The sequence below is a fragment of the Tinamus guttatus genome, unplaced genomic scaffold, assembly GCF_059628265.1.
Source record: "Tinamus guttatus ecotype Peru unplaced genomic scaffold, ASM5962826v1 Tinamus_guttatus_pri_ptg000008l, whole genome shotgun sequence".
NCBI lineage: Eukaryota > Metazoa > Chordata > Aves > Tinamiformes > Tinamidae > Tinamus > Tinamus guttatus.
The window spans coordinates 3,240,087-3,260,990 of record NW_028288542.1 but is presented as its reverse complement, the minus strand read 5'-3'; the positions used below and the strand labels follow the sequence as shown (position 1 = coordinate 3,260,990).

The 20,904-nt window shown below is 42.8% G+C and overlaps 1 protein-coding gene across 1 annotated transcript; it reads right to left on the bottom strand.

Moving 5' to 3' along the window:
• Positions 1-676: 676 nt before the first annotated feature.
• On the bottom strand, positions 677-13,091 carry XK (X-linked Kx blood group antigen, Kell and VPS13A binding protein). Its single transcript, XM_088521789.1, has 3 exons — positions 12,832-13,091; positions 6,049-6,311; positions 677-2,071 (listed from the first exon to the last, which is right to left on the bottom strand). The coding sequence occupies exons 1-3, from the start codon at positions 13,074-13,076 to the stop codon at positions 1,245-1,247; spliced, it is 1,335 nt and encodes a 444-aa protein (XP_088377915.1). The 5' UTR covers positions 13,077-13,091; the 3' UTR covers positions 677-1,244.
• Positions 13,092-20,904: the final 7,813 nt, after the last annotated feature.

The window sequence follows — 20,904 nt, the reverse complement described above, 5'->3', positions numbered from 1 at the left end:
GTTTATAACACAATTGCTTTTGTGTATTTCCACTACATAGCACTTCTTGACTGTCCATCCATTAAAAGTTTATCAGCAACTTACGAAGTACAGAAATTACAATTAATTGTGGTAACATAGTGCATAGAAAAAACTCAGTGTATTCTGGTTTCCCTTTTAGAAGATTTCAAGCCTTCGGTACTTCTGAGGTAAAGAAGCCAGAGTGTTTTAAATTATTGATATCAAACTAACATAACACAGGCTCAAAAAGGACTCAAGATTCTCTGTCTCCACATGACGAGCCTCTGAGTGTCCTGCCTGCTGCACTGATGGTCAGAGCGGTGCTTTTCTCTTACCTGTAAGCTAAGCTAAGGCATCTAGTCAATACAGTGAGAGCTCTCCAGGGTATTATTTAAATCGCCTGCCTAGGACATCACTTTCAGATGGGCTGAATCCTTCTCTGAAGGTGTAGCTAGTTCACACTGTTTGCCCAGCTCCTAGACAATTACAATTCTATTATGTGAACCCCACCAGAACATCCAAAAGGAAGTTATTGATATGATAATATCAGGACACTGAGCTACTCCAGAACTTTGCAATTACTGTCTTAGATTTAATTTCCTTAGTAACAAGCAGCAAATATGAACAGTAAAAGAGTGCATAAGCCAATAAGCCCTCTGGCTCTTCTCAGTAGCAGTCACATTGCAGTATCAGTGGTGCCTAGTTGGCCGCTTCTTGGCAGCCTAGGCTACAGTGAATTGCAGAATATCTATTCTTAAGTCAAAAAAAGACAAGTATTGTCTTATTACACTTGTTAGACAGTAAAAAAAGTCTGCAATTTGATCAAAGCAGACCACAGCTACAGTCAACATATAGTCAAGGATTATGCTGTTTCCATGCTAGGTTGGCATGCCATAATGACATCCTATCTGAAATAAAATCCTCTTCAGATTTCCTGAGTAAGATCAGCATGAGGCCAGCTTTTGAAGGATATCACCTATAATGATTTCAAGATAAGGAAATGATAACACATCTATGTGCAAAAGACCTCTGAGATGACAGAATTATACAAACACTGGTTGCTCTCTGTGTCCATACAGACACACAGATGCTTAGGTTTCCCCCAAAGGAAGGCTTATCAGTCTTCATGCAGTGCTACACCTGCAAGAAAAACACCTCATTCACAAGACACAATGTCCCAGACACATAACATTCCCAGCAGGTAAGGTGGCACTTTCCAAAGGCACCTGCTGCTCCCAGTTGTACTAGGCATTAGAAGAAACGCTCTGATGGGGATTCCCATTTTGAGAATCTGTTGTTTTGCTACTGTTCCAGGCTTCATCAGTGTTGGCAGGTGATTTCAAATCTGCTTTGTCCACCAGTTTGCTGGATTTGGAAGGCTTGCAAAAGAAGCAGAGGAACTTGCAACAGGACAGCAGACCTTCAGAAACGCTGTATGCGAAGAGCTTCTTGCACGGGTGGCAGAACTGGTAGAATACCAGCATGAAGAAGACAGCCATGCAGTAACCTAGGAGGAGCTGCAAGACCAGCAGCGGGGCGCACACGTACAGGTAGGTGTCGGTTCTATAGATGTACCACATCAGCAGGAGCAAGGCATTCTCAACGAACCGCAGCATATAATACACAGTCAAGCGGTACCAGTTTTGGGATTTACTAATTAAGTCAGGGTTGTTGAGGTTCAGTTGCACTGCCGACCAGCAGAACATGTTAATGCCAGCATACAGGAGGGTGAGGAGGCACAATGCGATGGTAGTACCAAACCTGCTCAAGGCCTTCTCTATGTTCTCGGGAAACGGGGACTTGCTTTGGCAGAAGAGAATCCAGGGATAAAAGAAAAATACAAACAAATTCACCAGCACAACAGGGAGAATCCAGATTTGAAGAACTGAACTGAAAAGGACCAAAACTATCACCCGTGTAGCAATCTCGAAGCTTCTCCACAGGAATATGCAGAGGTAGGCAGCTGGTTTCACATTGACATCGTAATCATCGTACTTGATCTTAATAGCCAGGATGTTGCAGCGTAAGGCGCCGTATACAATTGACAGGAGAGAAAGGACCATAAAAATGCCTGCAAAGATAAAAGACAAATCAGATCCTCCAGCTTAGCAGAAGTTAAAGGCATTGCAATCACAGTAATGCAGATAGTCTTCATGACATAATACCAAAAGACCCTTTCATTGTATCTACTCCTGGATAACACTGCCTCCCATTTTCTCCATCCTTTGTTACTTTACCAAGAAGATACAAAGCAAAAAGGCACTGAGCAATCAGTGGCATCTCCCCCCACCCAGGGCAGTTTGTACAAATACTGTATTTGGTAATTACACAGCTCAATCATAAGGATATACAAGTTAGTCTCAAACTTTAATATGATTCTTACAGTACCCCACATCACAAAAAACCTATTCACTCTGTGTACCAATGTACAGAGAGACAGAAGCTGAAATTGTTAAGAATTATGTGGGCGTGCAGATATCGTGCTTATGAAGTACCAAGTTGAAGCAACTTGTCTGAGCACACACACGAGACCTGTGATCGAGTTCAAAACTAAAAGTCAAAGCCTGCAGTCGGAGGCCAGAAGTTCAGATCCAGAACTGTTTTCACTTCTGCCTGTGTAGGCAGTTGTTTGCTCACGTGGCTACAATACCTTGTACCTACCGATATCATGCATTAAAAAAAAAATCCATAAAAAAAAAAACTTAAAGTGTAGATCATGTAGTTCTCCAACATCGCCTTTCAGCACCTCCCATTGGCCTAGAACTCCTCAGGTGAAGAGGTGCTGTTGCTTCTAAGTTCAGTAACAAGTGACTGCTGAGCCGCAGTCGTGACCTGCCCTCCAGCCTGGCGGAGGGGGAGCCTCATGGCACTGGAACAGGGTGCTTGCTTTGCCCTAGATGGGCTCACACCATCGTCCCAAAGCTCTTGGGCACATTTAACAGCAGGTCTCCCAGCCAAGAATCAAAGAGAAACAGGGACTAGAGCTCTGGATGGCCATGTCACAGCAAAGACCTTACAACCTTCTGGCTGAAGGCTGCCTTTTTTTCCATTCAAGCAGTACCTCAAACACAAATGAGTTCAGTACAATAAAAATGATCCAGCAGTTTCTTTCAAAATTTGAATTAAAGTAATGAAGCTAACTGGCCATGCTACAGAGCATTACATTGCATCAGACAGAAGGCAGAGCTGGCAATGCTTGCTTATGTCCACTACTTCAAAGTAGGGCTTAGCAAGCAGGGCTGTCTGCAGCATTCTATTAGTGTGCGTGTCATTAGCCTCCGAATGAACTGGATTCCCTGCCTTGCTATATTATTTAACTATAATTAACTATTTACTATATTATTTAACTATTTAACAATGATTATCAGTTTTTCCTAGTTATTAATCCCTGAAGTTATTAATCCTAGTTATTAATCCCTGAATTAAGTTATTAATCCCTGAACACGATTTGGGGAGAAACAAGCATATTTTAGGATCTCTAAAAGCTTGCTAACAGTATTTCCTCTACCCTTCTAAGTTAACCTCTCTCCCATCCATCCCAACCCTCAAGGGCCTCTGAATTACTCTAGCAAAAAAAGAATCCTTTATATCTGAACTTCCAATAGGGTTTTGTTAGCTGAAAAATGTTTGCCATTTTATATGGTAATCTTATACGTGCCAGTGTGGTGGAGCACATATTGTCTGAAAATAAACAAATACATAATCAGTGCTTCAATTTTCAGTGTGTGTTTTTAAATACCCTTTTACAGTACTTCATTTGATCTGTAAATTTTTAAGTGTTATGGCTTCAAAAATATCAGTTAAAAGCAAAAGAGCAAGCAAGTGCATTCAAGAATATCGGTGATATCCTGTGCCTCTTTCCAAATTTTTCTCCTTTCGCTCTCTTCATCTTACATCCCTTGCTGCAGTGGGTCTGGCAGACAGCAATACGACAAATTTGGAGAATACCCGATATGGGCAAAAACCTAATCAAACGGTATAAAATATCTAGAGAACATAATGAGTGCTTTAAAGTATAATAAGGGGGATGCATCAAGGGTCTGATTGACGAAAAATGTTAGGAAGGATGCATGCTCTTTTCCAAACCATTCTGTTCAGTCCTGGAGGCAATGATGACTTTCAAAGACATCTAAAAGGAATAAAACGTGCTGTGTGGCAAGATGGTGTACAGCTCTCCCTTCACACCGGCAGTGACCTCACTACCACTGACTAAGCCAAATCTACAAATTTGGTAGAATATTGGTAGAATATGAATCCCAAAGATGCAGACTTACGAAGAGATAAGTCAAAAATATGGAAATCATAAGTCAGGTAGAAGAAACTAGTCTTATAACCAGGACAAATGAAAAAGTGCGCACAACTTGGAAGACTGATGTCAAAGACAGGGAAGATGAAGACCAGATGACGTGTGGAAGAACAGCTGGACTGGCTGCTAACATGCTATATGTCCCTACACATCTGTGTGTGTATGTGTTTGTGTATGTATATATATATATATATATATATATATATATATATATATGTATATGTGACAATGCCAAGCTGAAACTGCAGCATGCATCATTCCTGTCTCCTCTGGAGGTTGAATAACATCAGTGGGCAAAAGTTATCACTGCAGAAATAAGCCATCTGAAGAGACAGTAGAAAGTTTCAAAATTTCAGAAGATAAATATAGGAGGAATATGTTCATGACAAGAAAGTTCAAGGGACGATTGCTTTGGTTTCAACATACGCCAGAATGGAAATGGGAATATCCTTCCGTATATTATTTTAACTTTTGACTTCCATATTTTATAGTTACATGGATTCTGCTATGCTAACAGCTTCTAAGAGACACAGGATATCAACATTAGCAACAGAAAAAAAAATACAGTAAGATGGTGACCAGATGGTGACCACAATCATTCAGTGATACTACACAGCTATGAGGTCCTTACACACAGCCAGGAGCAACATCTTTCTCTTGTCAACTGCCACAACCTCAAACAAAAATGCTTGTATTAAGCTATTAAATAAGCTACTTAAGCTATTGCAGTACCCCTCCATGCTTTGGCACACTTTTCCATTCCTGGAACTGAGGAGTGACACCTGTCACTGCTATGTTGACTTCTCCAAAAACCTTGGTTCTTCCTCTTGGTGCTTATCAAGGCATCAGAATTGAAAGAAAAGAAAAGAAAACAACAAAAACTCACATAGGTTTATAACCTATTTTCATTCTCCCTAACTGTGAGGATGATAAATTTCCTTGGCCTGCCAGGGCTTCATAGCTACAAGAGCTACTTTGAATTCCAGTGGAGAGACACAGGTGCCAAAGCTCTTCCTACACCCAATTCATAGTGAACAGTTTCTCAGAAGACCTCATACAGCAGAGTAGGTAGATCCTGCTACTAGCAGCCAACAGGTAAATTAAGATTTTTCAAGGGCTGGCGCACATCATGCAGCAAGATGCAGAATCCCATATAAGAAATATGTGACCTACTAAGTCCATGTGGTTCAGCACTCCTTGGAGAAGACTCGAAAGCTCATGATCTGGGGATCACACAGCCACACTTGCATACTTAGCTATTTAGTCCTGCCTTTTGAATCCAAATTCAGAGGCTGGCATAAGAAAAGCCAGCTCATGTCCTCAGTATGGATTTGAAAGTGCATTCCTTTAAAGTACATCGTCCTTAATGCAGCATGGCAAAGGATACTTTGCACTGTACCCCCAGGAATTTCCTAGAAAGCTTGCCCAGAAATCAAAAAGGGAATAGAGGGATTTTTTTTCCTCTTATGAGGATCCAGCTCAGTCCCTCCAGCTGCCTCCTCCTCCTGCCATAATGGTCACTTATCAAATTAATGTTTCTATAGCAACCAGAGTAAGCTACAGTGTCACGGTCTAAAACATGATGCTGCAGAGAACTTGAGTGCAACATCATCACCCAAATGAGCCAGGGAGCTGAACACTCTACAGTGTTTTCCACTCTTGTCAAGAGCAGCTACACCTGACTGATCCTGCTCCTCTTCCTCCCACCAAAACACGGAGGTTTCAACAACAGCTCTACCTACTTCTGGCAGCCGTGATGTCCTGCTGCAGGACACAGATGTAGAGCTGCAGCGTGAGCTGGGGCGCAGAGCCGAGGAAGGCCTGGATCACGGAGGCCCGGCTGAACGCAGATCGGTGTGTGCACAGTTTGCCTTCGGCCTGGCCCACCTCCTTCTCGACTTCTTCTGAGTACCCGTCCTTCGGCATCTGCCTTTTCTTCGTGATGCTGACATAGGGCTCTTCAACTCTGCCCGCACGGAAGTAAATGTAAAGGACTTGCAAGCACCTACATGCAAACGAGCAAATAGAGTAATGGTTAAAAAAAAAAAAAAGGCCTTCCCATTCATTAGTATTTTAAGCAATCACTGTACTAAGACAGTTTTTGTTACAGGGCAAGCTTGCACATTTTCCCCTGTTGGCACACTCAGAATATGACAGATTCCATCAGTAAACACGAGCAACAGGCGACTAGAGGACAAGACCCTAGGAGTGCCCTTCAGGCTGCCTGCAACAACACTCCAACGTGGGAGGTTTAGCCACTTCCTTGGAGCTGCCATTTCTCTCTGCAGCACCGTTAAAGTCCTTAAACTACTTGCCCACTGCAGCCACCACAGCTTCCTGATGCAGGGCCCAAGGTGGAAGGGTTCCTGCAGATAATCAGGTTCTGTTTCGTTTTGTTTTCCCCAGTGCTATCCATGCATCTGTGACACCCTAACAGGATATGGCAAGAAGAGCCCTTATGGACATCTCTGCCTTAACTAGGGCACACGTGGCTCTAAGTGGCTGTACACAGCTGGGCTCTGACCCCCAAGTCACCAAGCCTTTTTAAAAAGACATTAAAAAAAAGGGAGCTCTAGTCCCTCTTTTTGCTTACATTCATTCCACAGCTTAAGGAGTACTAAGCAGAATCTTGCAAAAATACTCAAAATAAGAGGATACAGTATTTACAGTTTCTGTAACTCACAGGTGAACCAATCCCCTTGTTCATATAGTTCTAACTTGACACAGAAAGAAAAGTGCCACCAGAGCCTGCATTTCTATTCAGAAACTAAACCCTGTGAGGTCATGCAGGGCTGCACTGACGTTCTTCTCCTCTACTTGGCTGCCTCCATATAGAATACTTACCGGAGTCCAATTTGGTTGGAACGGACCAAACATTTGGAAAGTTGCATAAACGAGTCACAGTCACACACACACACACAGCTATATGTACCACAATTAGATACATCTCTTTCCTGTAATAAACCAGTCTGAATATAGCCTATGTCACCATATGTCACCTCACTGATTCCCGTAAACAGTTGCAAATGAGTTCTTATAATTAAAAATTTAAGGCTTGACTGTTTCACTTTTAAAAATATCTCACAATTGCATACCATCGAAATATGCTTATCTGAGACTACTACTTTCTTTTTCTTTTTTTTTTTTCCTTCCCAGCTCATTTCTTTTTCTTTCTTTTTTATTCAAACTACTAGTCACTCAGTCTGCTATGGCCTTTTGGAAGAAAGCTCACAGACCAAACTGCACAACAGCACTGATCAAAATCAAGTCAAAGCTTTCTGATTTTTGTTTTCATAATCTTCATGTCCTTTCATCCCCCAGACTGGACTATCAGCAAGTTTCAAGGTCTCTAGCAGAAGCTGTTTTTAGGATTCTTTAGCCTCTCATTGCTTGAGCTATCTGAAAGGCCTGGTGCCCTGGAAGCTCCAAGTGGTTAGTTTATGTTTGTCCCTTATTAATCTTCTCAATCTCTGCCAGCCTTATTCTACATACACGCAGCCAAAAATAAAGTGTGAAAAATTAACAGAGCACAACAGCTTCTGGAACCAGCAGAGATTTTGAAACTGGCATATTGATTTTATTCCAAAAGAAAGATCCCAGAGCATTTAAGTCTTAGTGTTTGCAGCAATCTATTTATCCTGAGCTGGGGGCAAGCCTGAAGCTATTATGGAAACAGATCTCAGCATCAGCCTCCGAACTATTTTGGTATGTGACAAGAAGCAGCTATAGCCTAGGGATCCATCTAACAAATAAGCAGTAATCCCAGAAAGGAAGCGATAATATTCAGGAAGCTACTGGCTATAGCAAATGTTACAACCAACAAAATGCTGGGCTTTGGATCAAGCCTTTGATGCGTATTTATTAGCTAGACATTGGGCAGCAGTATACTGAGTACCATGCTTGTGATCGGATATTTTAGGTCCATATATGAAAACAAAGACTACCAACACAGTGTGAAATGTCTGATCAGTACATCCAAAGGGGACTTTTACCAGCATTATACTTCACTAAAAGCAACATACTTTATTTTAAGCCATACTCAGATTATATCAGTGGTGATGCCCACCTTCCAAACCCTGCTCATCTCAGACAAGGGTGTCTTTGGAGGTCACTTATTTGGGGCTCACGTACTGAAACGTACTCAAGACTCCAGCTGCTGTCATAAGCAGTTTCAAGGGGGATCAGACTGGCAACTGATACACTGAAAAAGAAGGAGCACTTCTCACTTCTAAATGTTGAAGTGAGAGGCTGTAAGATGAGCATGAGCACTTTGAGGGCCAGCTAGAGCAGAAGGGTTCAGAACTGTGCTGAAGAACCAAAGCACCTGTGCTGTGTTACGATTTAAAGCAAAGGCAGATGCAGCAAGGGCCCAGCAGGAACTGGTGCTATCTCAAAGAAAAAACTATCCCTCGAACCTCCATGCCGCAAGTTAAGAGGTGAGAGAAAGATGGTGCTGCTCCCTCCTGCTGCCAAGGCTTGGCAGAGGAAGAGCTATACATTACACTCTCAAGGCTCCTGATGATGCCTGCAAAGAGTGATTCAGCAGCAACACATTTGTCTTGTACGCAGGCAGTGGGAGGAATAGCCTATCCTTATACCTTATACACCCACTGAGAGTGAGCACCTCATTCCCTTGCTTCATCACAGATACAGGGGATTTGAATACAGGCAAAATAATGATGCTATGAAGAGGAAATACAAAGATTTGCTCCTCATTCATTGTTCTGCCTTCCATCTGTGTTAACTTTCTACTTATCTCAACTGGGGCACCTAATGCATCTGCTTAAGAACAGAGAAAAAAGAAACCTGAAGGACTAAGCATATTCATCCCATCTGGAAAAGAAGGCAATGCAGCAACAACTGTAAAATATAGAGCTTGCAGGATTTCCCCAAGATCTGCCAATGGAAGTCCCAGAGGATTTTTTTTTTTTTTTTTTTTAAGATCAGTGCTATTCTAAGTTATAAAGCAGGTCACCAAACAAGAGTCAATCTTTGTGTGTAACATACCTGAAGCATACTCGTTTACTAGATTTTAAGTGCAGAACAGGCGCCCAAGATCTTAAACAAATTTGAAAATTTCAGCCCATAGGTTTTGGGTTTTTTTTTCCCTTCCCTGCAGCTCACAAAAATCTAACTTTGCCTGTAAGAGCTGCTCCTCTAGCAGCTGGGTAAGAACTTCCCACTACTTCTCCTTTGCCCTTTTCCCATGGGACAGCATGTGATTTTATTTTTCCTCGTGCCTTGAGAAACAAAGTCTGACCCCATTAAGATAAAATCTGCAGATGATATCTCTGTCCTTTTGAAAGCAGGAAGAAAACATTCATTAGTGTCTTATCTGTACGGGGCCCATTCCTTTTGCTCTGATTTTTTTTTTCCCCAGAGAATTTCATTATCTTGCAGGCAGAGCTAGCTCCTACCTGTGTATTTCTTGTGAGCAAGACTCTGGGGGCACTCATTCAGTTAACAGAGCGCTAAGGAAGCTATTTTCAAAGATATCCTGGAATCATTCGTTTTCCTTCCCCTGAAGCTGGTATCAGAAGGAAGCACCACCAGCCCCTTCTGCTCATGTCACTCACTATTGTTTGTGGTTGGGAATTGCAGCAGTGCCTAAGATCCGAGATAATCTTGATGCTGTCAGTGCTGTCCAAACACAAAGCGGTCGAACTTGGTACAGGAGCTGCCCGTAACGAACCAAGAAGAAATCAGATCATTTCTGAAGAAAAATGTATTAAAAGCTCCAACTGATATTGGCTACTGCTTTAAGACAGTTCTTGCTTTGGAATTTATTTTGTGCAGTAAAAAACAACAACAACCCAACTCCTTCTACAGCCAAAAAAAAAAAGGAGAAAAGGAGAAAATATCTAAATATATTTTCTAAGCATCCGGATGAACTACTGCATTCTCAAGGAGTGGCAGCAACCCAAAATGCTGCAGAAATCCCCCACAGTGCCAGTCAGAGTGATCCAGCCAACTCCTCTGAAGCACCTCCCGCACACATACACCTCCGAAATCGGAGGCAGGACACCAGGGGGGATTAGGGGTTTTACTTGACAAATGGCCTTGACTTAATGGAGAGGCTGCTCCTCTTAAGGTGTAGAAGAATGAATTAAAATTGCCAAAGGGGTGAGTAAACAGTACTGTTTAAGCAAATGCTCTCTCCAGAAAGAGGGGCAATTTCCTAATTTCAGTGCTTCCAGTGGCAGCACCAGGACAGCAAATGCCTCCTGAACAAGCGCAATGTGGGTGTTTGGGGAAGGTGGCAGTGTGTGAAAAGGGTTCATAAGAGAACATATTTTTTTCTGTCATACAGAGGATTCAGAGCAGGCTGGATCACTTGGCTTGCTAAGCTAAATATCCTCTTTTCCTTTCCAAGGTTATCTCCATATTCTTCAAACTCTAAACTTAATTTCTTTGTCTTAGAAAAAAATAGGGAAAAAAGTCCAGCTTTTAAGAGTATGAGAAAAGCATCACAAAATGTACATGGGCATAAACTGGTAAACCTGTGCAGTGATATTTATTTGGCAGTCTGAAGAGTGAAAAAACAGTAAGTGTCCTGCATTATGTCACAAATGTTAGCTTTTAATGTGAGCTTTTTTTTTTTTTTTTTTTTTTTTTTTTTAAAGCCAGCTCAGGCAGACTACCCTCTATTGAATTATATCATCTGCTGCAATCTGCAGCCCAGGTTTCACTGTGGTGCCACAAGTGAACAGAGCCTGGGATGGTTCTTCTATTTATGTGGCCCTTTTGACTTAATGCCCAGAGCTCCACAGGGCTCACGCTGTAGCCCTGCTTGCTCCATTGTGCTTACGTGGCACACGGGTAGAAGCAATAGCAGGGTATCATGCAGAAAACAGGACAGAAAACATCTACCTTTTTTTTCTTTCTCTTCAGCCTTCAGCAATGCTTAGGCATAAGTAGCTTTGAAAAAGAAAAATCACAGAGATTAAAAACAACAACAACAAAAAAATCACATGGCTGTCTACAGTCTAGCTCTACACCTGCTGGAAAATGGTATCTTCCCTCTTCTGATGGACACAAAATGTTTAGTAACAGTGGATGGGAATGGGATGCAAAGGAAGAAAAGAGCTTATAAACTATCTGTCTTGTAACTATGTCTGTCTCAGACCAATCACTTTCTCACGCCTTTTTTTTCCACTACTGTCCTATGAGTAGATACATTTCTCTGAATTTAAAGGGAATCTAGTTTCTAAGAAGCAAGTTTTTCAGGTAGTATGACAGTACTGTACTCTTTTATCATTAATTATAAAGTTATCCTAAGTCTAGAGAGAGGTTACCAGGCATCACTTAGTACTATTTAAATGATGCCATTGGGAACTGAAATATAAATATGCAGTAAATTTTCTGGAAAAATCTTCAAACTTTCTGGAAATTCTAAGTTCAGTAAATTTTTTGGTAAGATTTCCTGAAGAAGCACAGGGCTGGTGACACACCAGGACTTGTGGAAATGCAATGGCTCCATAAGCTCATGCACAATTTTACAGTAACTATTGCATCTAGAATTTGATCAACACAGTAGAAACTGTCTTCTATATAATGAGGATTTAGCATTGCAAACAGGTAACACAGAGCTGACAGGGAAAAAAAAAAGTGAATTAGTTATGGTCAAAGCAAAAAAGCCAAAAAAAAGGCAAAAAAGAAAAAATGGATAATTAAAAATATTTTTCTACTAATTTATTCATCCATCATCATTCATTTAAGCATCACAGAACTTTTGTTTACACATTCTCTGGGAATTTCAAAAAGTTGGGCACATTTCTCCTAACTCGTACTAAAAACAAAACAAAAAGTACTATCCCTTTCTTTTTATAATGAATTACATGAACATGAATTCAAAATGAAATTCCCCACAAATATCGGTCGTGTGGTTTCTCCAGTTCTGTAACTAGCCATCTTTTTTCCCACGGACATTCGCAAGGGGAAGTTGCACTGATGCCCCAAAACACCTGGGGTATTTTCAGCAGGACTCCCGCTTGCTGGAAGAAGAGAGGCCAGAGCACCACTAATTTCCAACATGCCGAAACGGGACCATTGCTATAATCTGGCTAAACTAGCAGCCACAGAAGCCCTCCTCTGTCTCGAGACGTAGGAGCAGGGCACGAAGGACGAAGCAGCAGTGACCAAGCAGGGCCGTCGAGCGGCCCAACACCTCTGCCAAGAGTCAAACGTCCTAAAACCACCGGGCAGGAAAGAGAGCGGCCGAGGGCGGACACACAACCCGCGCGGAGCGGCCCTGGCCGGGGCAGCGCAGCCCGCCGGCCGCTCCGCTGTCTGCAGCCTCTCAGCTGCAATCCAGCCTGGTTTTCCAGCCCAACCTTAAGTGTTTACCTACGGCCAGAAGGCTCCACGCCCCGCATTATATCCCTACCCAGCACGCATATACACATAAATATATCTATATGTAATATGTGACACATACATGCGCACATCTGCCCCCCGCCCCCGCAAGGCTCCCAAGCGCAGGTGTGCGCCGCGCTCGCGCCGCCGCCCGGGCGGGCTGCACCGACCTGACGAGCGGGCCGAGCTGCAGGAGGTGCAGCAGCAGCACGAGCGGCTTGTCGCGGCTCACGTCGCGGTGGATGAAGACGAGGCTGAGCTGCACGAGCGCGCAGGGCAGCAGCGCGAAGAGCAGCGTCAGCGCCTGCCACATGCGGTCCCCGGCCGCGCCGTAGGCGCCGCTCAGCCGCAGCGCCGCCGCCGTCTCGGCCACGAAGAGGGCGAGCGAGATGAGCACCGAGCCCGGGAATTTCATCGCCGCCCGCGACGCTGCCCGCGCGCGGGGCGCGTTGTCGCCGCTGCCGCCCAACGGCCGCCCCAACCGCCGCCCAACGGCCGCGGCGGCGCCCGCTAGAGGGCGCCGGCGGCCGCGCTCGCCTCGGCCCCGCGGCGGGAGGAGGAGGAGGAGGAGGAGGAGGAGGAGGAGGCTCGGGGGCTGCAGCAGGGAGCGGCCGCCTGGGAGGAGCCGTCCCCTAACGGCGTTAAACGCCCCCGATGGTTGCGGCGCACTCCACGTTAATACAGTTTACCTGGGATAGGCAGTATTAACGGTGGTGTCGTGACAGTCATGTTTAACTGTGGTGGTGCTGGGGCCCGGCAGAGAAGTACCTGCTCATCAAATCATTGTCCTTGCCACGGGCCTTTTGCCTCGAGGCACTGCAGGCTCCTGCAGTGGCAAAACCCAGCGCCCTGCAGTGCCGCTGCCGCCTGGCAGCGTCTGTCTGCGCCTCCCTGAGCGAATCCCCTGCACCAGCAGGATCCGGGAGGCCACATGCTCTCTGTGTGCCTTGTTCTTCCTGCCAGGGCTCTGCGGTTGCTCTGGGTACGCGCAGGGTCACCCTGGCAGTAGCACTGATGCCCACTCGAGTGGTGATCAAGTGGCTCTCATGCCTACCCTGATAGATTTCGTTTGTCCCTGCCCGTTCCCAGGTAATTGCAGGTGTGCATGGGGAGATTAACCAGACACCTGAGACCATTTACAAATACCTGAGGGGAAATGTAAAGAAGATGTGGCCGAACTGTTCTCGGTGGTGGCCAGCAACAGAACAAGGGGTAATGGGTATAAATTAAAACACAAGAAGTTCCATCTCCACATGAGGAAGAACTTTAGTGTGAGGGTGACACAGCCCTGGCACAGGCTGCCCAGAGAGGCTGTGGAGTCTCCTTCCCTGGAGATCTTCAAAACCCACCTGGATGCCACCCTGTGCCCCATGCTCTAGGTGTCCCTGCTGGAGCAGGGCGGGTGGACTAGATGATCTCTGGAGGCCCCTTCTAACTTCAACCATTCTGTCATTCTGTGATTCTGCAACGGGAAAGGCAAATGTGGGGTATGAAAAGCCCATAGCCTGTTAAGAGGATAACATTAGTAGCTGTTTCTGTTTATCCGCTACCATCCTTCAGTGCAGCTCTGGCTAATCTGGAGCTCTGACGCTTGCCTCTGTTTGGGCTCCCCTGGTCATGGCAAAGATGGAAGCCAAGCTAAGGGTGGGGCCAGGTGCCTTCACCATCTGCTGCTCTTCAGCAGTGGAGGAATCTTGCTGGAGAAGGAAGAGACCACGTGTAGTGGGAATTTAAGTAGGCTGACAGTAAATGCCTGCATGGGAAACAACCCATGGGCCAAAAGCTTCTCTTCTCTTTTCCCCTAGATAAACTACCATGGGAAAGTTTTACCTAGTTACTGCATGCATCCTGGATGTTTTACGTAATTCTCAAATGAACAGTTTTACCTTTGATAATATGGTACTACTGAAAAGTTTTTGGGGCACTGAGTCATTACTGCTCCAGAAATAAAAGTTGCTGGTGCTTAGAAAGGTAAAGAATTAACCAATCCAGTGCAAATCATAATCGTTAAGGTTGGGTTTTTATTTAAGGCAAAAAATAATCACAGCTTTTATATTAATAGTATGGGCATACACAGAGTTTGTTTTGTCACTATGAAGCCTAATATGAACACTGCTTTTAAAAAGCTATAAAATCCAGTTTCTATCATAATCTACAATACAAAACTAGTACAATAAACACATTCTGAGAGATCACAGTGTTTAAAACGTTAGAACAGCAGGGTTTCTGCTTGTATACAATAAGGTGCATTTCTAGAGAATCAAACTGACATAGGCTCTAAGGGGACTACACCGAACCCTACTATGGCTGTGAACCGCTATCACACCGGGACATGAGTCTAAGATGCAGCATGTACTCAAGAAATGGACACCAGAGGCTAGAATATATTGACTAATCAAGTGTCACCAACACAAACCAGATACGGAGTAACACCCTTTGTTAGTAATGCCATTTAAGTTCCCTGTACTTTTTATCGGTCTTGGCATTCATGGATATAGAAGACATACGGAGTCAAAGTGGGTATAAAACTGTGATCATATAAGGCCCTGCGTGTGCAAACACCTGGGCTTTCCTGTTGTTCTCTGGACTAGTCTCACAAATCCCACCGGGCTCAGGAGCAACATGCATCTCCTGTGAGTTCCAGTGAGCACGTGTGCCCAAATGTTTGCATGGTTGGGGCTCACAATGATGCAGTTTGCCCCGATTTCACACAGGTGGATGGGACTGACTTGCACCCATAGAGTCTAGTGAAGAGTCACTGTTCTCCCTGCATGGGCCTGGCAGATCAGCCCGTTAAAATGACTGCTCGAAGCCAAATCAGTGGAAAATCAGACCATTGTTAGAGGAAATCTTTCTTCTCTCATTCGTGTTTTTGTTAATGAAGACATAAATTGAGTTCAGTTGCAGGTTAGGCAGTATTGCTCTTCTGTATGAAGTGGAAATAAGCACTTGAATACGATTCACTTCCCACTTAGAACAGGATGTAATTGGCTTCATGACTTCTATATGTTTTTTTTGTGAGGGATATAGTCATGCAGTGCTATTGATGAGTATTGCTGCATTATACAACACATTTTATTCAGGTGTCATTATACCACTATGTAAAGTAAGATTTTAATTAATCTTCTGCCACTTTAGATGGTATTGCTGTATTGACCTAACTGCCTCCATCTTGCCTTTGAGTCATGCCATGAACAAGTCAAGGGATTTCCTCGTGTATATGAAAAGTAAATACATTTTTGTATTTTAAAGCAGTTTGCTGTTTAGTGTACAGAACCAGCAGGGACATCAGTGATAGTACAGACTGGCCAGGAATTTTTAAAGATCAAAGTAAGGTCAAAAAGTGTGTGCATGTTGGCTTCTTGTTTCTTTTGTTCCCCAACCACTTAAGCACTCATACCGTATGTTGCTTTTATTCCATTAAACGATGGGTGGAGGCAGTAGGTTCAACCACAGGCAGTCCTTCCCTAGGCAGAAGTTTTTAGCAAGTTTGCTTACGATGGCTTCACTCTAATGGCAATGAAATGTTGTTCAAGGCAGCTAAAACTGTTAAGTCCAGCACCTACGGTACCAGTATCTGAGCAGTGAAGCAAACTTGTGCTGTTCACTTGGAAAATGCCTCGTCACGTCCCTAACCTGTATTGTTTTGTGGGCCCTGAGCTTTTTTGGCTTATGGCTTTGCAGTATGTTCTTCCCTTAATAATGTGATTTTTGGTCATTTTCTTGTAATTCAATTTAGCATTCATGCCACTTGCTACTTAACCCAGGACATTTAAGTATAGATGGAAAGGTCTTCTCAAAACAAAAATCCAAACAGTGCTATTAGCCAACATTTGCTCAACTGTGTAGTTCTTTACAGGAAGTTTGCACTTTCAAATCTACACAGCAATTCTTAGCCCTCATATGCTAATCTTGCTATGATTTAGAAAATGTACACATGCCAGCAGATTTTCAAGGTAGGTAGGAAAAAATCACCAGAGCTGAGATTTCTATGGCCAACCTCAGAGACCCATTCTGTCCACGGATTTTAGAGGTCAGGATTTCAAAACGAGTAACAAGGATATTTTTTCAAAATGCCTGCGTGTGCTAACATAGGGCATTGCTCGCCAACAACACGCAGTATGTTGGCAGAGGCTGTAACTACCTATGCAAATAGTGATTTGCCTACAAAATCTGATAGCTTATGAAATTTTTCATTTGTACCTATTTCACTTGTATGTTTTTTAACACATCGATTACCCACATTTATTTTCTTGGTAAGATTTTGAAAAATGATCTATAATCTTATTATATTCTCTGCATGTCCATGTAAAGAATATCAGAACACCAAAGTGGCATTACTTAATTACACAGAGTAATGAAAAGCATGATCACTTTACCTGCATTCCTTTGTGCATATTTTCCAGAATTATTTAAACATATACTTTGGGATGTTTAGCAGATTTACTCAATTACTTTTGATTGTCATAACAGAACTGAGATACTCGAGAAGTGAGCACAGTTCCTAGAAAGCCACTCTTGTGTTTCATCCAATCATGCAAAACAGCAGTGACAGTTCTTAACTGTATAATAATTTTTACTTATCAGGGAAAAGAGACTGGCCAGAAGTGTAAAAATAATGTCATGTAAGTAGACAACTACTCTTAAATAAAATTAATCTGTCTCATTTTCGACAGCTGAAGGCCTCGGCTGTCTCTTCATCCTTGTGAAATAATTCAGAGATTGGGAAGGAAAAGAGGGGAAGCTGAAAGAAACATGATGGAAACAAAGCAGATATTTAAACCAGTGGCACAAAACAAATATATTCTGATCCTAAGAAGCTGTGAATGGTAGGAAAAAAAATAAGGTATGTGTTAGAACTGTACTGTTGCTGGAACATGTATTGCATCTGGCTCTATGAATCCTGAAATCCTTAAATCTTGACATTACAGATCTACTTTCCCTCAAAAGTGTTCCATGTCATCAATCTGTGGATAACCTACCAACAGTCATGATTAGTATATAGCTCCTTAAGATGATTTGTAAATCTACAGCTTTACTCACAAAGAGCAACACACGAGCACAAGGACATCACAAAAAAGCACCAATACCCGCACAAAACGCATCCTCTTTGCTTTAGAAGCCTAATCCCTACTGTATTGCCTAAATTTCTATGGCCTACGCTTTAGAAACCAAACACAGTAAAGAGACTAATGTGCAAACAAGATTCAGTAGCTTGTGTTTTACACTCTGAAAGAGGCTTGTCCAGGTTGTGGTAACAGAGTCCTTTGTCACAGCACCATGGCAGAATCTGCTCGGACATACAATTTTTCAGTCTGTTAGGGCTTGATGCTGGAGCAGGAGGAAGTAGCTCCAGCTGGGTATGTCTAGCAAAGGTTGCATAAGTAATATTTTGGAGCAGTAAGGAGGGAACATAGAGGAGCTTACTTATTATTTTAATCACGCTGAAAAGTGCTTCTGGCTCTACTCATGTTGCTTTTGTGTCTTAAAAGCAACAAATAAAAGTTGCAACAGCATATGTTTAAAATAGTGTAAATGGAAAAAGTGTAGAAGATTAAGAGGAGGAAAAAATAAAAAGAACCACATTTAGGTAATGGTTAGCATTTTCAGGAGAGCCCAAAGGTGTGTCAGAAGTCTGTCTAACTACAGTACATCTCAACGCAACCACCATAATCCAGCTAGGTCAGGTAAATAAAGCCATGAAGCAGTAAGAATGAATTCACAGTACCAAAGGCACTGCCTGTTGAAGCTGATGAATAACACCAGGTACACCGCAAGATTTTATACGATGTATTTCAAGAGACTAGATTTCTGCCTTAGATGTTTATGCCCTACAGCCAAAGTTTGCACGCTGCTCTTGCTGGAGGCAGGGCCAGGCTCACACAGACTTGCAGAGCTCTGCTTGGGACTTGGGTTTGGAAACCAGGCGGTGCCATCGCCTTTCTCGTTGCTCAATGGGTAAGAACACAGGAACTCTCCTCTTTCTCACAGGATTTGTATCAGAGGAAGCCAAACACAACACGAAGGATTGCATACAGAAGGAAGAGGAGAGAAGATTGTTTTGCTGGTGCTTTAGAGGACAACACAGAGCAAATGAGATCCTTCTCTGAATGGAAACTAGAAGGAATTCATTCCATAAAGAGACAGCAGGAACACCACCAGAAGCCTGATGCTGAATTCTTAACATAACTTTCCTGCCATTTGTGAAGAATTACATTAAAAGATAAATCCCAATATGACTGTCATAATAAAGCAGAGTGATCTTAACAACTGTTATTGTACACTGTAACATACAGGTGGTTTCTGTGTTACAGTATGAGTACTCTTGGTTTGGTCGGGGTCGATATTACTGTATTTATTTATTGTGCTCTACATTTACTGAGGTTTTGGCAGAGATCTCCTTCAGGCACCTCCTGAGAAATAATTAACTGGGTACAATTAAAAGTTGTGTCTCAGAAAATTTAAGAATACGCACTGGAGACAAAATCAAAAGGTGATGATTGCTGTGCTGGTCTGCACAGATTCTTTTAAGGCGGAAGTCTGGGAGTTATTTTCTGATTGTTTAGTTATCAAAACACTTGGCCTCTTTTTTTTAAGTATGCATCTGCAGATAAAATGACTTGTAATATGTGTAGGATTACAGCAGCCTTGAGTCCAGATCAGAGCAGAACCCTCCAGTTTAGATTGAAAAGCTGTGGATCACAGGGCAAAGTGCATAGGCCAAAAGCTTTACCTTCCTTAGCCATCTGTTTAAAAAGGTTCCAGTTATGAAATATATTCACTATCCAAATTACAGCAAGTAGACAAAAATCCAAATGGACTTAGAATCTGTCTTACTGAAAATGGATTTTGCTGTGGTCTCACAGGAGCCTTAAAACATGGCTGTGCAAAGCTTATGAGCTTTCCCATTGACTTTGGATTTAACCTCATGTACATGAAATCAGTATTTCACCCAATGAAATGGGCACTCCTAGGTGAGCACATCTCCTCGCTCAGCTTAATGAATCTAAGTGACGCTAGTGGCTGTCTTAAAAGATCGTTAACTCCCCAGAATAAACAACTTGTAACCACCATACATTGAACTTTAACACTTTTGTTCATCAAAAGATTCCTAAGTATTTGAGAAACTTATACTGAACGGTGTTGCTTTATTCACTAACGAAATGTTGTTACTCCTGGGCTGAAGTAACTAACTAGAGCCACAGAGTGCAAGACTAAATAGCAGAAATCTTCATCTGTAGCTCATAATAAGGCAAGCGATCCCATTAAAATAACAGTGGCACAGGTAGGAATGGGATTACTATATTAAATGTAGAAGGACTGCAAGACCTGACTCCATTCTGGAACCGAGTGAGCTCTCTAATGGATTAGGCATTAAAAATAAAGCAAGCTGGATTCTCCTCCAGATGAGAACATAGGGAGAGAGGCTGCAATGTTAGCAGTGCATGTAGGTCCTTTTTTTCACTCTAACTGCAATTTTTGACCCACCATTCTTCCCAATATGTCTTTAAAAGTAACTGTATTCCAGTATTCCAATATAAATAAAAATAAATAAATAAATAGTTAAGTATATTTTAAATACATATATTTGCCTTTATAGCTTTCTGAGTACAGACCTATATTCTTTAGCTTTCAATTATTGTATCATATATCTATAATGTATATAAAAATAGGATATAATTGCAACCTTAAGTGCTAGTGCAACTAGTGTTGAGCAAACCTTGTATTTCTACAGCTACAAATCATTTGGGTGTATGCATAATTTTGTTGACCAAGGAAAGAAGCAATTTTGAGTTTTACCAGGATTTTCTTAAGCTCTCTGTGCCACCAAAAGTTCACCTTCAATTTGCAGGGTTTGTGCTGAGCAATTCATGACGAACATGGTTTCTCTACTCTGTGCAATCCATATTATTATTCAGAAACCCTGCTATAGGAAATGATTATTTAAAGGAAGGTTTTGTATTGCTGAATGATAGTTATCTAGCAATGCTGTATTGGCAAGAAAGCATCTACCTGCTGCATCTTTGCTACAAAACCTCCCAATCCAGGCGTGCTGCACAGCTCTATGCACCTCCCCATTGGAAGCGGGGTACGGGTAAGAAGTGCCGCCGCGGGGGAGACCAGCTCCTTGCCCCAGGCCGAGCTCAGACTCACCTCTCGCGCACACCTGAAACCCGCCAGCTGAAAAGCACCCGTGAAGCTGCAGACTGACTACACAACTACTGTACAGCTACCATTACACG